Source organism: Pipistrellus hanaki (assembly GCF_964339955.1).
Source record: "Pipistrellus hanaki genome assembly, chromosome: X".
NCBI classification, from domain to species: Eukaryota; Metazoa; Chordata; class Mammalia; order Chiroptera; family Vespertilionidae; genus Pipistrellus; species Pipistrellus hanaki.
The window spans coordinates 92,705,516-92,720,564 of NC_140524.1; the positions used below are offsets into that span (position 1 = coordinate 92,705,516).

A 15,049-nucleotide genomic window follows, 5' to 3' on the forward strand; every position below is an offset into this window, starting at 1 on the left:
TGATGTTCACTCCAACTCCTTAACAGCCAAACTGGAGTGGGTAACCGTAAAACCTGAAAGAAAGTGGCCACGAGATTTCTGGGTATCAGGTAGTAGCCAGGTTCTAGGGAGAGCACTTTTGGCCTGTGGGATATGGAAGTGGAGAGACTGATTGCTTAAGACCAGAGTCAAGGTAGACTTCTAAATGCAAAGAGGGATGGGCAGATAAATTGAGGTCTTTCTCTTCATCCCTTTTTAGTAGCTTTAATTGGGAAGAAGAAAATTTGTCAACAGTTAGCTGACCATATGAATTCATACTCTCAGCTGAAGCTGAAAATTGTTTATTGGGAGGGATTCATGTCTCATACCACACAGAGTGTCTGAAGGGTTTATGAAATTGTCTGATATATGAAATAAAGAATCATCTCTAAAGTATGAAAAGAAAAACTCTCATTTTGCTAGAATTCTCAAGTATGCAGCATAAGTGCTGAGATGTCATGCCCAATTATACATTAAACAAATGATGCAGAGATAATTTCAAAACCGAAATGGTAAAAATCCTTTAAATGTAATGTTATATTAACTGTGAGATACGAGTACATTCTAATATACTTGGTATGATGTGGGATGGAAACTCTCAATTATGATGGTTTAAAAGTGATTTCTACATCCTTTGTACTTGAAGACTCTAAAAGGTTAAAAAGTTTTACTGTTTTGTTTGTTTGTTTGTTTGTTTGTTTGTTTAGTGTGTGTGTGCGCAAAAACTCTATAATCCCGAAGCCTGAATATTATAGAGTTCATTTTTTTCCTGTTAAGGAAAATTTGAGCATATTCCCTTAGCTCTCAGGGTCCATGTTCAGCAACATTTGCAGCATCTAAAAAATAGTGCACATTTCCTGAAATCTGAAAGGTCACAATTAAATACTTGAAATAATCACTAGGGAGTCATCAGTTAACATGGCCACCAGAGTCTTTCATTATAGATATAAGCCTACTTTTGGCAGTGACTTAGGCTCTTAAACTTGACATTTGCCCAATTTATCATCTTGTTTGTGATCACATTAATTTGATGGAGTCTGACATCTTGTTCAGGGTTTTAGAATATTTATGATGATCCATTTTTTATAAGTTGAAAAATTCCCCTAATTATATTGCAGAATCTGTCTATTTGTGCCTATTTTGTCTTGGCATCAGTGAAGAGGTTCAGCAGAGTTTGCACAGCTGTTGCATTGCTGGTCTCAAGTTTCTGAACCTCAATATTTAATCCAATTTTTAACATTCAGCCCTGACTATAAATCATTACTGTCAGGACTCTGTTTAAAAGTTCCTTGTGGGTAATGTTACTCATTCTTACTTCTGTCCTTAATTATGTCTCTTAGACCACTGGCCAAATTTGTTCAGGAAAACAGCAACTACTATAGGTATTTCCAATAGGAAGAGGTTTAATATTGAGACTTAGAGGCTCACACAAAAATAGGGGGACAAAAATCAGGAGGGTGGCCCAGTGGTTGAGGGTCAACCTATGAATCAGAAGGTCGAGGTTTGATTTCCAGTCAGGGCACATGTCCAGGCTATGGGCTCGCTCCCCAGGGGAAGGCATGCAGGAGGCAACCTATCAATGATTCTCTCTCATCATTGATGTTTCTATCCCTTTCTCTCCCTCTCCATCTCTGAAATCAATAAAAGTATATTTTTAAGAAATCAGGAGGGTGGATTTCAGGAAATCTAGCATTTACTGATGCCTTTTCCCCAGATGCAGTTGCCAGAGAAAAATAATGTTCTTCTTGTCTTATGCCATCCATATCTCTAGCAGGTGCCTTTCTTTGGCAGGATCTAGATGGAACTGCTGGCAGTGAAGTCTGAGAAATGCAGTTTCCAGACTTTATGCCCCATGATACAGTGGATCATTATAGTGGTTTCTAAAATCAACAAACTATATCTGGTTTGCAAGTGCATCAATAATGTTTTTGCCTAGTCATTCAAAATTTGTTTGGGAAATAACTAAGCCTATGTTTTCAAATTGGACAGCATCAGGAACGTTGATGATTTTTATATTTCTTCTTCTTTTGTTAATTGAGTCCTATAAATACATTAAGTAGAGGAATTGCAGGCTGGGTGAAAAAAGTGAAGGGATTAATTAAGAAAAAATACACACCACTAATTGACACAGACAATAATATGGTGGTTAGCAGAGGGAAAGTGAGGTGGGAGCAGATAGAAGGAGTTAAAGTGGGGATAAATGGTGCTGGAAAGAGGCTTGACTTAAGATGGTGAACACACAATACAATATACACTGAGTGGCCAGATTATTATGATATTTGAATGCATAATGACCTGGCCACTCAATGCATATCCTATATAATAAAAGACTAATATGCAAATTGTCCCCTCGAACAGGAGTTCAACCAGCAGGCAGGCCAACCAACTGCCCATGACTCCCTCCCTCTGGCCAGGCTGGCCATACCTCACCCATGCACAAATTCATGCACCGGGCCTCTAATATACATATTATTATATTCAGAGATCATAATAAGCTGGCCATTCAGTGTACAGATGATGTTTTATAGAATTGTACACCTGAGAACTATATAATTTTATTAGCTAATGTCACCCTAATGAAAATTCAATAAAAATAAAATTCATTAAGCAAATGTATATTCTATAACTGATAAAATTTCCCATTTTTGTGGGTCTGGTTTTGTACTTTGTTGATTCTTGGTTCTTCATAGTTTACCTGTCTTACCCAAGTAATTAGTGATTTCCTATTTATTGTGAGCTCATGTTTCTTGGAATTTTGGTGCCTTTATTTATAGTGCATTGTTTCAGTGAAAATTTGTATTTGCTTCTGCTAGGAACCCAAGACACTATCATCTGAGGATCATATAATCTACTTTTCCATCTTGGATTTTTTGGGAGCTGTACAGATAGTGTGAATTTAGACCCAGATCCATTGGAATACAGATGAGTGGTTAAGCATTTGGGGTTTTGTTTGTCCTTCCTGTTTTGTGCAAAGTCCTGATGAAGACAGACATGCATTCCCCCCATTGTTTACTAGTTTACCCACTGAAGGTGTGCCCCTTAGGGAACTGTACCTATAAGTGGGAGTTTTGATGTGAATCCCATTCTTCTTACATTTCAGGCTTTATTTATTTCCTATTTCAACACATGAGGCCATAAACACTCATGTTTTAAGTCATTATCTGAGATAGCTTTCTATGTTGACTTGGAGTCTATGTTTTGTGTACCTGATTTTTTTCTTGTATGCTTTAATATAGATTTTATTCTACTGTGTTTATGCTTTTATTACAATACTAGAGGCTCGATGCACAAAATTCATGCAAGAGTAGGTCTTCCTTCCCCTGGCTGCCAGCACCGGCATTCCTTTTACACCCAGGACCCAGGCTTCCTTTGCAGCCCTGGCATTGTCTGGAAGGACATCTGGTCTAATTAGCATATTATACTTTTATTATTATGTATTTCCATGTTAGCTAATTCTGTTATTATTTCATTAAGATGCAAGCTTCATGTATCTGAACAAGTTTCTGACCCCATAGTATAAAAAAGATACCCTGTCCCCATTCTCTCTATTACATGTTAATTCACTTTATCATATCTATGTAAGCCACAGTTATCCTGTTTATATTTTTGTTTCTTTCATTATAGTCTTCACTTCCCAACCTAGAATACAAGTTCTATTATTGTAGGCACACTTTCTCCATTACTCACCCATTTAGTCATAGCACCAGCCCATTGTGACTTTACCATAGATGCTCAGATCCCCTAGCATCTCTTCTACCATTTCTGTGTGCCTGTACCCCAGCTAATCTGTCCTTTGTTTCTAACTCCTGAGTGGTGTCTAAATCCTTTGGCTACTGGAACGTTGCTGAGGCACACAGAGCTGGAGCGGCTGGGAGTTTACATAGCCACTTTGGGTGAGGTGTAGCCAAAGACTCTGTGAGAATACTGGAGGTGCAACTTATACTTCAGGCTGAAACTTGGAGATTGCTTTAATTCTCCCCTTTCTCTTTCTGGTTCCCACCATTCCCCTAACTAGTCTTTTCTGGGAGCTCTGACTAAAATCATTTGTTGAGGAATCCTCTTTTTAAGGTCTGCCTCTTAGGCCTGCCAACATAAAGTTCAAATATTTATCAAATGAATCAATATCTCTCTGTCACCAAATTCTTCTTGTCAGGCTGTTCTAGCAGATATTTTATCTCTTGTGTTTTTTAAAGACTATTTTTTTTCTTGGATTAACATCACAAACTAGTTCATTATATAATATACTTAATAACAAATATTTTTCTGCTTCGCAAGTATTAAGCTCCAGTACATAATATTCCCCTATCCTGTGCCATGGGGTTTTGTTAGCTTGTTTACCTGGTGTTGAGGGAGAAAAATTTCATCCACACCATTAGTTGCCATTTAATAGGGTTAGATGACTGATTATTGTGGGTTGCCCTTCATGTTCACATGTTTGTCACTCAAATGCACCTTTTTGGTCTATATTGGGAGGCATTTGTATATTCAAAACTTCTATCTGAATTCCTCAGCGCTAAAATTTATTATTTCATGTTGGTGCTAAAATTAGAAAAGGCCTCTGCTTCCTGGGCAGTGTTGTAGCAAGTGTAGGTAGGAGGGCTAAATTGGCTCTTGAAATTTTCCTGAAACCTATGCTTCATCATTTACTTTATATCAGATTCTTTTTTGTCCGTGAAAACTATTTTGACTCATTATCACAATTTAATGTTCAAGTTACTGCAAATGCATTGTTCTGCCCTAGTTTTCCTTCTATTCCAATCACCCATCCTCAATGCTTGCAGGATTATCTTCTTCTTTTTTGTTCTTCTGTTTTGTTTTTGTTTTTTTCCTTCTTTTTAAAGCCCATTACTTCTTCCCTTTAAAGTCATTGTTAGATCTAGATTTCTTAATAGGAAAAATTCCCTATTTCTTGTTCTAGTTTACAGGCCCTTTTAAAATCACTTCCCATCTCATTCTTTAACCCCACCTTCTCCCTCTCTAACAATTATCTTAAGCTCCACATTGAATAAACTTTAACACTTATATTATTCTTTGTGCTTTTGACTTCATTACTTTATACTAGTACTGGATGCCCGGTGCAGGAAATTCATGCACAAAGGTGGGGGCGAGGGCCCCTCAGCCCTGCCTGCACCCTCTCCAATTCGGGACCCCTCAGGGGATATCCAACTGCTGGTTTAGGCCCAATCCTGGCAGTCGGACAACCCTCTCACAATCCTGGACCACTGGCTCCTAACTACTCACATGCCTGCCTGCCTGATTGCCCCTAACTGCCCCCTGCCAGCCTGATCACCCCTAAGCACCTCTGCCTGCTGGCCTGATTGCTCCTCACTGCTCGCCCCCCCCCCACTGGCCTTGTTGACCCCAACTGCCCCCCCCACCCCCACCCCACTGGCCTGGTTGCCCCATGCAGCCTGATGTTCAGTCGTTTGGTCGCTCCTCACTGCCTCCTGCCAGCCTAGAAGCTTGCTGCTCAGTCATTTTGTCGTCCCTCACTAACCCCCCTGACAGCCTAGAAGCCCCATGCAGCCTTTTCAATTGTCCATTTGATTGTAATGGTCGCATAGGCTGTTCCCTCTGCCTGGAAAGTAATTCCTTAGCTTTGTTACTTGGAATAATACTTATCACAGTCCAAGTTTTAGTGCAAATACCTCTTCAACAGCATTATACCCAAACTTTACTTTGTACCCACATCATAGTTAGTTTACCCCCTTCAATTAAGCCTCATTGTACTCTTTGTGGGTGCTGCGTATACCACCTGTGTATGCTGTGAGCTCTCCTTGGATATTTCCTCACTCAAACTCTAGCCCCCTTCTCAGGGGGCAGACTGCATCCTATGGCTTGTTGGTAATGGGGTAATAAAGACCCGACCTCTTTCCCCAACTTAGGACAATTGTGAAGGACCATCTCATCTTCAGAGCTCCCCTTGGGGTTAGCTGAGGTCATTGTTGAGATGGCAGACCAGCCTTTCTCTGTGTCAAAGTTCTCTTCTTCCCCATCCTCCACAGGTGTTGATCCATGGAGCACTTGCTAAAAAAACTCATGCATAATTAAGCTTATATGAGTCTGCATTCTATAGGAACTTCCTTGCAATACCACTGTATGGGTTTATCAAATTTAATTTTCATTTATCCCCTTTGCTTTTTACACTTAACTGAGCACTTCTTTAGGATGGTCCCATGATGCACATTTTTATTTCTGAACAATTAGGATAGGCCCTGACATACAGTAGATGATAAATCACTATTTTCTAAATGAAGGGATGGAAGGATATTCTTTTATTCTGACTAGTTAGGTAAGTAAATAGTCTATTTTCTCCTTATAATTTATATGAGCTTATATGCTATCATTAACTTGCAAAATTTTCTAATGCCCAATATTAGTTTCATAGCAGTGCCTATAATATATCACAATGATTCTGCTTTCCCCTTAAATATAATGATCTGAATAACATTAACATTATTAATCCAAGATTAAAATAAATGGTCCACATAGGAGTAAAAGTTCAAAATCCATTTATTCTGCAGGAGAAGTCAAATTTCTCCTGCAGAATAAATTCCACAAGTGATTAAGTGGTTTCTTTCTGAAGTTAGGCTTCTTATACCTTTCTGAAGTTAGGCTTATATTTGAACAAAAAGCTATTTGTTTGTCTAAACCAATGATACAGCTGACTTAACTTGAATTACTTAGAAACTTGCTCTATCTAAGAGTTACAAATTTCCATTAAACTTTTTGAAGGGCTACGCTGAGATTTATTCTACACTTGAAAATTCGTCTACTTTTACAGACACTCAGTATATATGAGAGTATATTAATTTTCTCTAATGATAGAGAGGGGATACCAAACAAGTATCAAATTAGGACTCAGATGACATAAATTTGAATATTTCTTTTAGTTTCCATTTCTTTTTCTAAAAAATAAGTATGGTCACACAGGCTTACTCACTCTATGCCAGGTTTTCTCAACTCAGCAGTATCAGTATTTTGGGCTTGATCATTCTTTTTTTTTTTTTTTTTTTAAATACATTTTATTGGTTTTTACAGAGAGGAAGGAAGAGGGATAGAGAGTGAGAAACATTGATGAGAGAGGAACATCAATCAGCTGCCTCCTGCACACCTATACTGGGGGTGTGCCTGCAACCAAGGTATATGTCCTTGACTGGAATAGAGCCTGGGACCCTTGAGTTGACAGGCCTATGCTCTATCCACTTAGCCAAACTGGTTAGGGCTGGATCATTCTTTTTTTGGTAGGAGAGGGGAATTTCCTGTGTATTATAGGATGTTCAGCAGTATGCCTAGCCTCTATCCACAAGATGCCAATATCATTATCAGAGTTGTGACAACCAAAATTGTCTCCAGACATTACTAAGTATCCCCGGGGGACAGATTGCCCCCAGTTGAGAAGCGATTTTCCTTGAACAAGATGATCTGTCCCTCTTCCTCAAATCAAATGGAGGCATTCTCCCTAAAGTCATCAGTAAAACTTCAGTTGCCATGTTACTGGCATTTTCTTGGGCCTTTTTAATCTTAATGCTTCTGATTTATCCCAGAGGATATCTTCAAAAGTTTCCATTTGTGATAATCACCTAGGGCAGTGGTCGGCAAACTCATTAGTCAACAGAGCCAAATATCAACAGTACAACCATTGAAATGTCTTTGGAGAGCCAAATTTTTTAAACTTAAGCTTCTTCTAATGCCACTTCTTCAATATAGACTTGCCCAGACTGTGATATTTTGTGGAAGAGCCACACTCAAGGGGCCAAAGAGCCGTGTGTGGCTCGTGAGCCGCAGTTTGCAGACCACAGACCTAGGGAACTGAGATGCTAAAAGGTAAGTTTGGGTTAGCCTGTGAATTGGGAACTTTCTTGTAGAATAATGCTGTTTTTCTACCCTCTGGGGTGGGGGGAGTCACAAGGCTCATATTATATTCAGGTTTTAAAATTTGGAATGTAAAATGTACACTTGGTCAGAGATAACTTTCTACACATAAGAACAGTTTGTCTATAGAAATGTTTTCTCTCTTTTTGTAAGTAAGCCAAATGCTGTCCCCCTAACCAAGATGATATAGGTGATGCAAACATGATTAGAAGCCTGTATTAGGTTCCTATCACTGCTGTAACAAATGATCACGAAATCATTGACTTAAAACAGCACAAATTTATTATCTGGCCATCAGAAATGTAAAATCATTCTAACTGAGTGAAATACAAGGTATCAGCAGAGCTCATTCTTCCTGGATGCTCTAAGGGAGCATTGCCTTTTGCAGGTTTTATTTATTTTTAAAATTTCTTTATTGATTAAGGTGCTACATAAGTGTCCTTACTCCCCATTAACCCCCCCCCATCCCCTTCATTCATGACCTCACCCCCCTGTTGGCTGTGTCCATTGGTTAGGTTTATATGCATACAAGTCCTTTGGTTCTCTCTCTCTTACCCCCACTTTCCCTACCTTCCTTCTCAGGTTTGATGGTCTGATTGATGGTTTTCTGTCTCTGGATCTGTTTTTGTTCATCAGTTATATTTCACAAATGAGTGAGATCATGTGATATTTATCTTTCTCTGCCTGGCTTATTTCACTTATCACCATGCTCTCCAGTTCCATCCATGCTGTTGCAAATGGTAAAAACTTTTTTTTTTTTTTTTTTTTTTTTTTACCACAGCATAGTATTCCATTGTGTAGATGTACCACAGTTTTTTAATCCACTTATCTGCTAATGGGTACTTAGACTGTTTACAAATCTTAGCTATTGTAAATTGTGCAGCTATGAACTAGGGGTGCATATATCCTTTCTGATTGATGTTTCTAGTTTCTTGGGATATATTCCTAGAAGTGGGATCACTGGGTCAAATGGGAGTTCCATTTTTAGTTTTTTGAGGAAACTCCATACTGTTCTCCACAGTGGTTGCACCAGTCTACATTCCCACCAGCAGTGTACGAGGGTTCCTTTTTCTCCACATCCTCACCAGCACTTGTCATTTGATGATTTGTTGATGATAACCATTCTGACAGGTTTGAGATGGTACTGCATTGACATTTTGATTTGTATCTCCTGGATGATTAGTGACTTTGAGCATGTTTTCACATGCCTCTTGGCCTTCCTTCCATCTTTTTTGAAAAATATCTTAGGTCAGTTGCCCATTTTTTGATTGGGTTGTTAATCTTCCTTTTGTTAAGTTGTATCAGTTCCCTGTAAATGTTGGAGATTAAGCCCTTATCGGTGATAACATTGGCAAATATGTTCTCCCATGCAGTGGGCTTTCTTGTTTTGTTGATGGTTTCTTTTGTTGTGAAAAAGCTTTTTATTTTGATGCATTCCCATTTGTTTATTTTCTTCTTAGTTTCCATTGCCTTAGGAGCTGTATCAGTGAAGAATTTGCTTTGGCATATGCCTTTTCAGGTTTTAGAGGCTGCCTGTATTTCCTAGTTCTTGGTTCCTTACTCACAGTGGCATCACTCCAAGTTGTGTTTCTATTATCACATCTCTTGTACTGCTTTAACTCTACTGCCCCCCCCCCCCCCCCCCCCGTTTTAAGGACCCTTGTGGCTACATACGACTCACCTGGAAAATATCATATACATCCTCAATCTCAGGATCCTTAATTTAATCACATCTGGAAAGTTCTTTTTTCTAGGTAATGTAACATATTCATAATTTTCAGGGGCTAGGACCTGGACATCTTTGAGGGACCACTATTCTGTTGACCACAATGCACCACTCCTCTGCTTGGTCCTTCTATACCAAGGGGAGAGAGACTCACTTCTGATATATCAGCTGTGAGAATCATGAACCATTTATAAACAAATTTTCTTTTAATGGTCACAAATGGCCACAGAGGGATGGAGTGAAGAACAAGGTGCTACAGCCAGAGTGTGGAGTTATCACAGGATACAGAATTTTGCTTCAAATGATGTTTTGAGTCTCAACTTACACCCTAGAAATTTCCCCTTTAAAACAAGACAAGGAGCCAATATACTGGGGCCATGGCACAGAAATACCATGGTTCAAAATGAGTCAATAATTTAAAATGTGACTATACAAATTTGTCACACTTGTAAGCAGAGGAGGGAGTATCGGAGAAGGACTATTGGGACCATTCCTATGATTTTGTAGTTTTCTTTCAATCATGCATAAATTCACTACATATCCTATTCACTCTTAAAGGACTTGCTAATTATCTTGGTAGCTCTGGTTTACACTATGAAATCGACTGTATATCTCTAAATTTCCAAGCATGGATTATGTGTATATACGTGTCTGTGAGAGAGTGTGTGTGCACCTGTGTGTTCCATGAGTTCCTTTAATTCATTGGTCTTTAACATTCATCCTATATTAAACTAACTCTAAACCTACCTGTTTCTGTCCCAGGCATTACCTTTTAACCAGTCCGTAACTATTTTAAACATATTTTTATAAGCAATAAATCCCTAAGAACTGTTTATTTTAATTATAATTTCATAATCATCTGTTCAAGGCCTCGCAGTGTTTTAATCACTTTTAGCTGAATTATTACAGTCATCTAGAAGACCTTCAGATGAAAGTCTTCTAAAATCTCATTTCTTTCCTGTTGTCTATGCTGTTTTACTGGATTGAAACACATCATCCTCTTTCGTCAGCCACTATCATACCCTTATTATGAAATCCAAATTCCAAAACCTCTCATTTAAAACTCTCCAAAAATTTATTGTAACTCCCTTCTCCAACAACAAACTTTTATTACACCAAATATAAGTCTTGACCCACAGGTTGAGAACCGCTAGCAGAGTTGCCCAAGACCATCGGAAAACACAGATATTTACATTACAATTCATAACAGTAGCAAAATTGCAATTATGAAGTAGCAATAAAAGTAATTTTATGGTTGGGGGTCACCACAGCATGAGGAACTGTATTAAAGGGTTGTGGCATTAGAAAGGTTGAGAACTGCTTCTTTAATGGATATGTTCCACCTACTATCTGCTAAATGAATCATTTATGCTAATGACATAATTTGCAAGGTCAAATTGTTAAACCAGACTCTTTAGAACTACAGAGTTTACCATCAAAGCTTAATATGCTAATGTTATGGTAAGGCTACACAACCACTCGCTATGATGTGTACTGACCACCAGGGGGCAGACAGTTGACCACTCAACCATGATGTGCACTGACCACTGGATCTCCAACATCCCCTGAGGGGTCCCAGATTGCGAGAGGGCGGAGGCCAGGCCAAAGGACCCCACCAGTGCATGATCAGGTCTGGGAAGGGATGTGGGAGGTTGTTCAGCAGGGGAGAAACCATGGGAGGACTCTAGGGTATGTCCAGTTGACCAGTTGCTATGATGTGCACTGACCACCAGGGGGCAAATGCTCCAATTGGTAAGTTAGGCTGAGGTTCAGCTGATCAGGACTGAGCCAGACGGACTGGACATACTCTTTGGGGAATGTTGGAGAGCCAGTTTCGGCCCCATCCCGCAGGCTAGTCCGAGAGAACCCACTGGTGCATGAATTCGTGCACTGGGCCTTTAGTTTACATATAAGTTGTCTAAGTAATGCATGTGAGACATCATTTACACAAAGAAAATTCTTTCAGACATAAAGATCTCCATTGCATGATATAATCATTACATAGCTAACATTGTAATTTTTTTAGTATGCTATGTCTCATAATTAAAAAACAAACAAATAAAAATAAAACAGGTTTGTTTTCTATAAGCAACTTAGTCTAGCTATACCCTGAAAAAAAGCATTCCACAGAAAAGAACTTCCCATAATTTCTCTACTTGTAAATACCGTCATGAGCTCTAACTAGATTAGCATGTTATAAGGAGATTTTACATAGTCCCTGTCTTTTAATATATAGGGCAGTTTGGGGTGACAAAGCATGCACCGGGCCTCTATTATGTATGTATGTATATATATATATATATATATATATATATATATATATATATATATGTGTGTGTGTGTGTGTGTGTGTGTGTGTGTGTGTGTGTGTGTGTATTTTCATATATATATATATATATATATATATATATATATACACATACACACACATACATACATACTAATGGCCCTGTGCATGACATTCATGCATTGGGGGGGGGGTTGTCCCTCAGCCCAGCCTGCACCCTTTCCAATCTGGATACCTCAAGGGATGTCCAAGTGCCCTCTCACAATCCAGGACTGCTGGCTCCCAACTGTTCACCTGCCTGCCTGCCTCATTGCCCCTAACTGCTTCTGCCTGCCAGCCTGATTGATACCTAACTGCTCCACACCCAGCCTGTTTGCCCTAATTGTCCTCCTCTACAGGCCTGGTTACCCCTAACTGCCCTCTCCTGCTCACCCCCAACTGCCGTCCCCTGCAGGTCTGGTCCCCCCCAACTTCTCTCCCCTGCTGGCCTAGGTCCTCCCAACGACCCTTCCCTGCAAGCCCAGTCACCCCTAACTACCCTCCTCTGCAAGCCTGGTCACCCCTAACTGCCCTCCCCTGCAGGCTGCCACTCCAAATTGCCCTCCCTTATAGGTCTGGTCCCTCTCAACTGATCTCCCCTGCTGGCCTGATCACCCACAACTGCCCTCCCCTGCTGGCCATCTTGTGGCAGCCAGCTTGTGTCCACATGGGGGCAGCCATCTTGTGTGTTGGAGTGACAGTCAATTTGCATATTACTCTTTTATTAGATAGGAAGATAGAGGCCTGCTGCATGGGTGGAGGCCAGCTGAAGGATGTCATGGCCTGAGCAAGGGACCTTTGGTGGTTTGCAGGCCCTCTGGTGACCCAAGCAGAGGCCCTGGTATCTGGAATTTATTTATCTTCTATAATTGAAACTTTGTAGCCTTGAGCAGAGGCCTGGGCCAGCCAGGGTGTGCAGGAAGCTTGGCTTCCTCCATTGCCAGGGAAACCCAAACCTCCTGCTTACTCCATGGCTGCAGCCATCTTGGTTGAGTTAATTTGCATTCTCGCTCCTGATTGGCTGATGGACGTAGCTTGTGGGTGTAGCAGAGGTATGGTCAATTTGCATATTACTCTTGTTAGATAGGATATAAGTTGATTTCAGAGAGGAAAGGAGAAGTATAGAAAGATAGAAACATCAATGATGAGAGAGAATCATTCATCTGCTGCCTCCTGCCCCCCCTGCCCCCCCCCCCCCCGCCCGCCCAACTGGGGATAGAGCCCTCAATCCAGGCATATGCCCTTGGTCGGAACTGAACCTGGGGCTCTTCGGTTTGCAGTCGGATTCTCTATCCACTGAGCCAAACCAGATAGGGCTAATTTATTTCTTGAGGGTTTCTCTAGACTAGCTCCTCATCATTTTCTTCCCATCTATCATCTCAAACTTTTTTCCTCTGTTTTCAAAGTTTCTCTACCAATTCTATTATCTATAAAACTCCAAATCTACTTTGTTACTCTATGATGGTTCAAATTTATTCTATGTTCTGGTACTTTCTTTTTTTATATATATTTTATTGATTTTTCACAGAGAGGAAGAGAGAGGGATAGAGAGCTAGAAACATCAATGAGAGAGAAACACTGACCAGTTGCCTCTTGCACACCCCCTACTGGGGATGTGCCCGCAACCAAGATACATGCCCTTGACCGGAATCGAACCTGGGACCCTTCAGTCCTCAGACCGATGCTCTATCCACTGAGCCAAACCGGTTTCAGCCTGGTAGTTTCTTTTTTTCATAAAGAAATTGCCCCTCCCCTCTGAGATATGTCAATCTATTCCATGCTTCCATGCTTCTAGACCTATTTTGTTCATCATTTTATTATGTGTATTATATTCCATTTATAGGTGAGATCATGTGTTATTTTTCTTTCTTTGGCTTATTTCACTTGTTTATGAATATTATTTTTACCATATTTGATTGACTCTAAAGTACCACCAATGAAAGGAAGCATCCTGATCAAAATGTGAAAAGATAACTTATCTTAGAACCAATGAAGTACAGTACAGTCAAACCCACCGACATGGTCCCCACCACTAAATCAGGCCTCAGGGTGTTTCATGGGGCCCTGCGCTTGAATAAATGAAACCAGGACCACAAGAGATTGTCGAAGGCATCTGACCATTTATTGGGGGAAAGAAAGGGGACATAGGGTATAAGGAACAGGGGAGCCTGGAGACCAGGCTCAGGCCTTGCCCTCCATGCTGATCACAGTCAATAAAGCAATAACAGCATGCCCAACACCAGGTAGGTGGTGGCCCCCAACTTCAGGCTGCCGGAGATGGTTTGGACCCGGTTACACAGTTCGCCTCTGCAGCATCTGGAGCTGAGCTTGTAGGTGTTACGCTTGTAGAGGACAGACTCTTGAAGGTGGCCACATGAAGTGGATAACTTGCAGCCTTTGTTGATGATGGGACCGAGGCCGGGGATTATCCCGTAGCTCGTGAAGCACCTCTCATCATCGGCACAGGGCATGCTGATGCCGGTGCAGGTGGAGGACTCGATCATATCACAGAACTCGCACGCCTTGATACCTGTTGTGACAGGGGACAGAGCCAACACAAGAAGGAGTAGCCAGCCGAGGGCCATGGTAGCCTGGCAGCAGTGGGCCTCCTGGAACTGCTGAAGACCTTTGGCCCTGGTTCTGGCCTCTCAGGGTCAGCAGTTGGAATGTTCTTGGTTCCCAACCCTCTGTGTCCTTCTCAGGAGCTTCTTTGTGATCACGGCTCTCAAGTCTAGGGTCTCTGAAGTGTCCCTTGGACAGAAACAAGCCACAGGCTGTTGCCCGATGAGTCTTTGTGGAGCGGAATGGGGTGACCTCACAGACCCTTTCAGGGTTCCACTGGTCACTCTGCAAGTGAGGTCATAGGTGGGGGAGGAGTGTCACCTTCTGAGGGACAGTTGGGCCACTGACCTGCCAGGGAGCAAGGACATTGTCATCCAACATGGTCACTCACTCACACTCTTACACTCACTCTGGTCCTGCCTGACACCATGTTGTTCTCCTAGGACAGTTTGGTTTCTGTTAGTTGTGTGTGTGTGTGTGTGTGTGTGTGTGTGTGTGTGTGTGTGTGTGTTTAATTTATCATTATTGTTGAAAGTACTTCA

At 40.9% G+C, this 15,049-nt stretch overlaps 1 protein-coding gene across 1 annotated transcript; it reads right to left on the reverse strand.

The window, feature by feature from the left end:
* Positions 1 to 14,155: 14,155 nt before the first annotated feature.
* On the reverse strand, positions 14,156 to 14,530 carry LOC311614893 (sperm acrosome membrane-associated protein 4-like; the record flags this gene model as incomplete). The annotated part of the gene is made up of 1 exon (XM_084869977.1): positions 14,156 to 14,530. One exon carries the CDS (start codon positions 14,528 to 14,530, stop codon positions 14,156 to 14,158), a length of 375 nt encoding a protein of 124 aa, XP_084726103.1.
* Between the last annotated feature and the right edge of the window lie 519 nt (positions 14,531 to 15,049).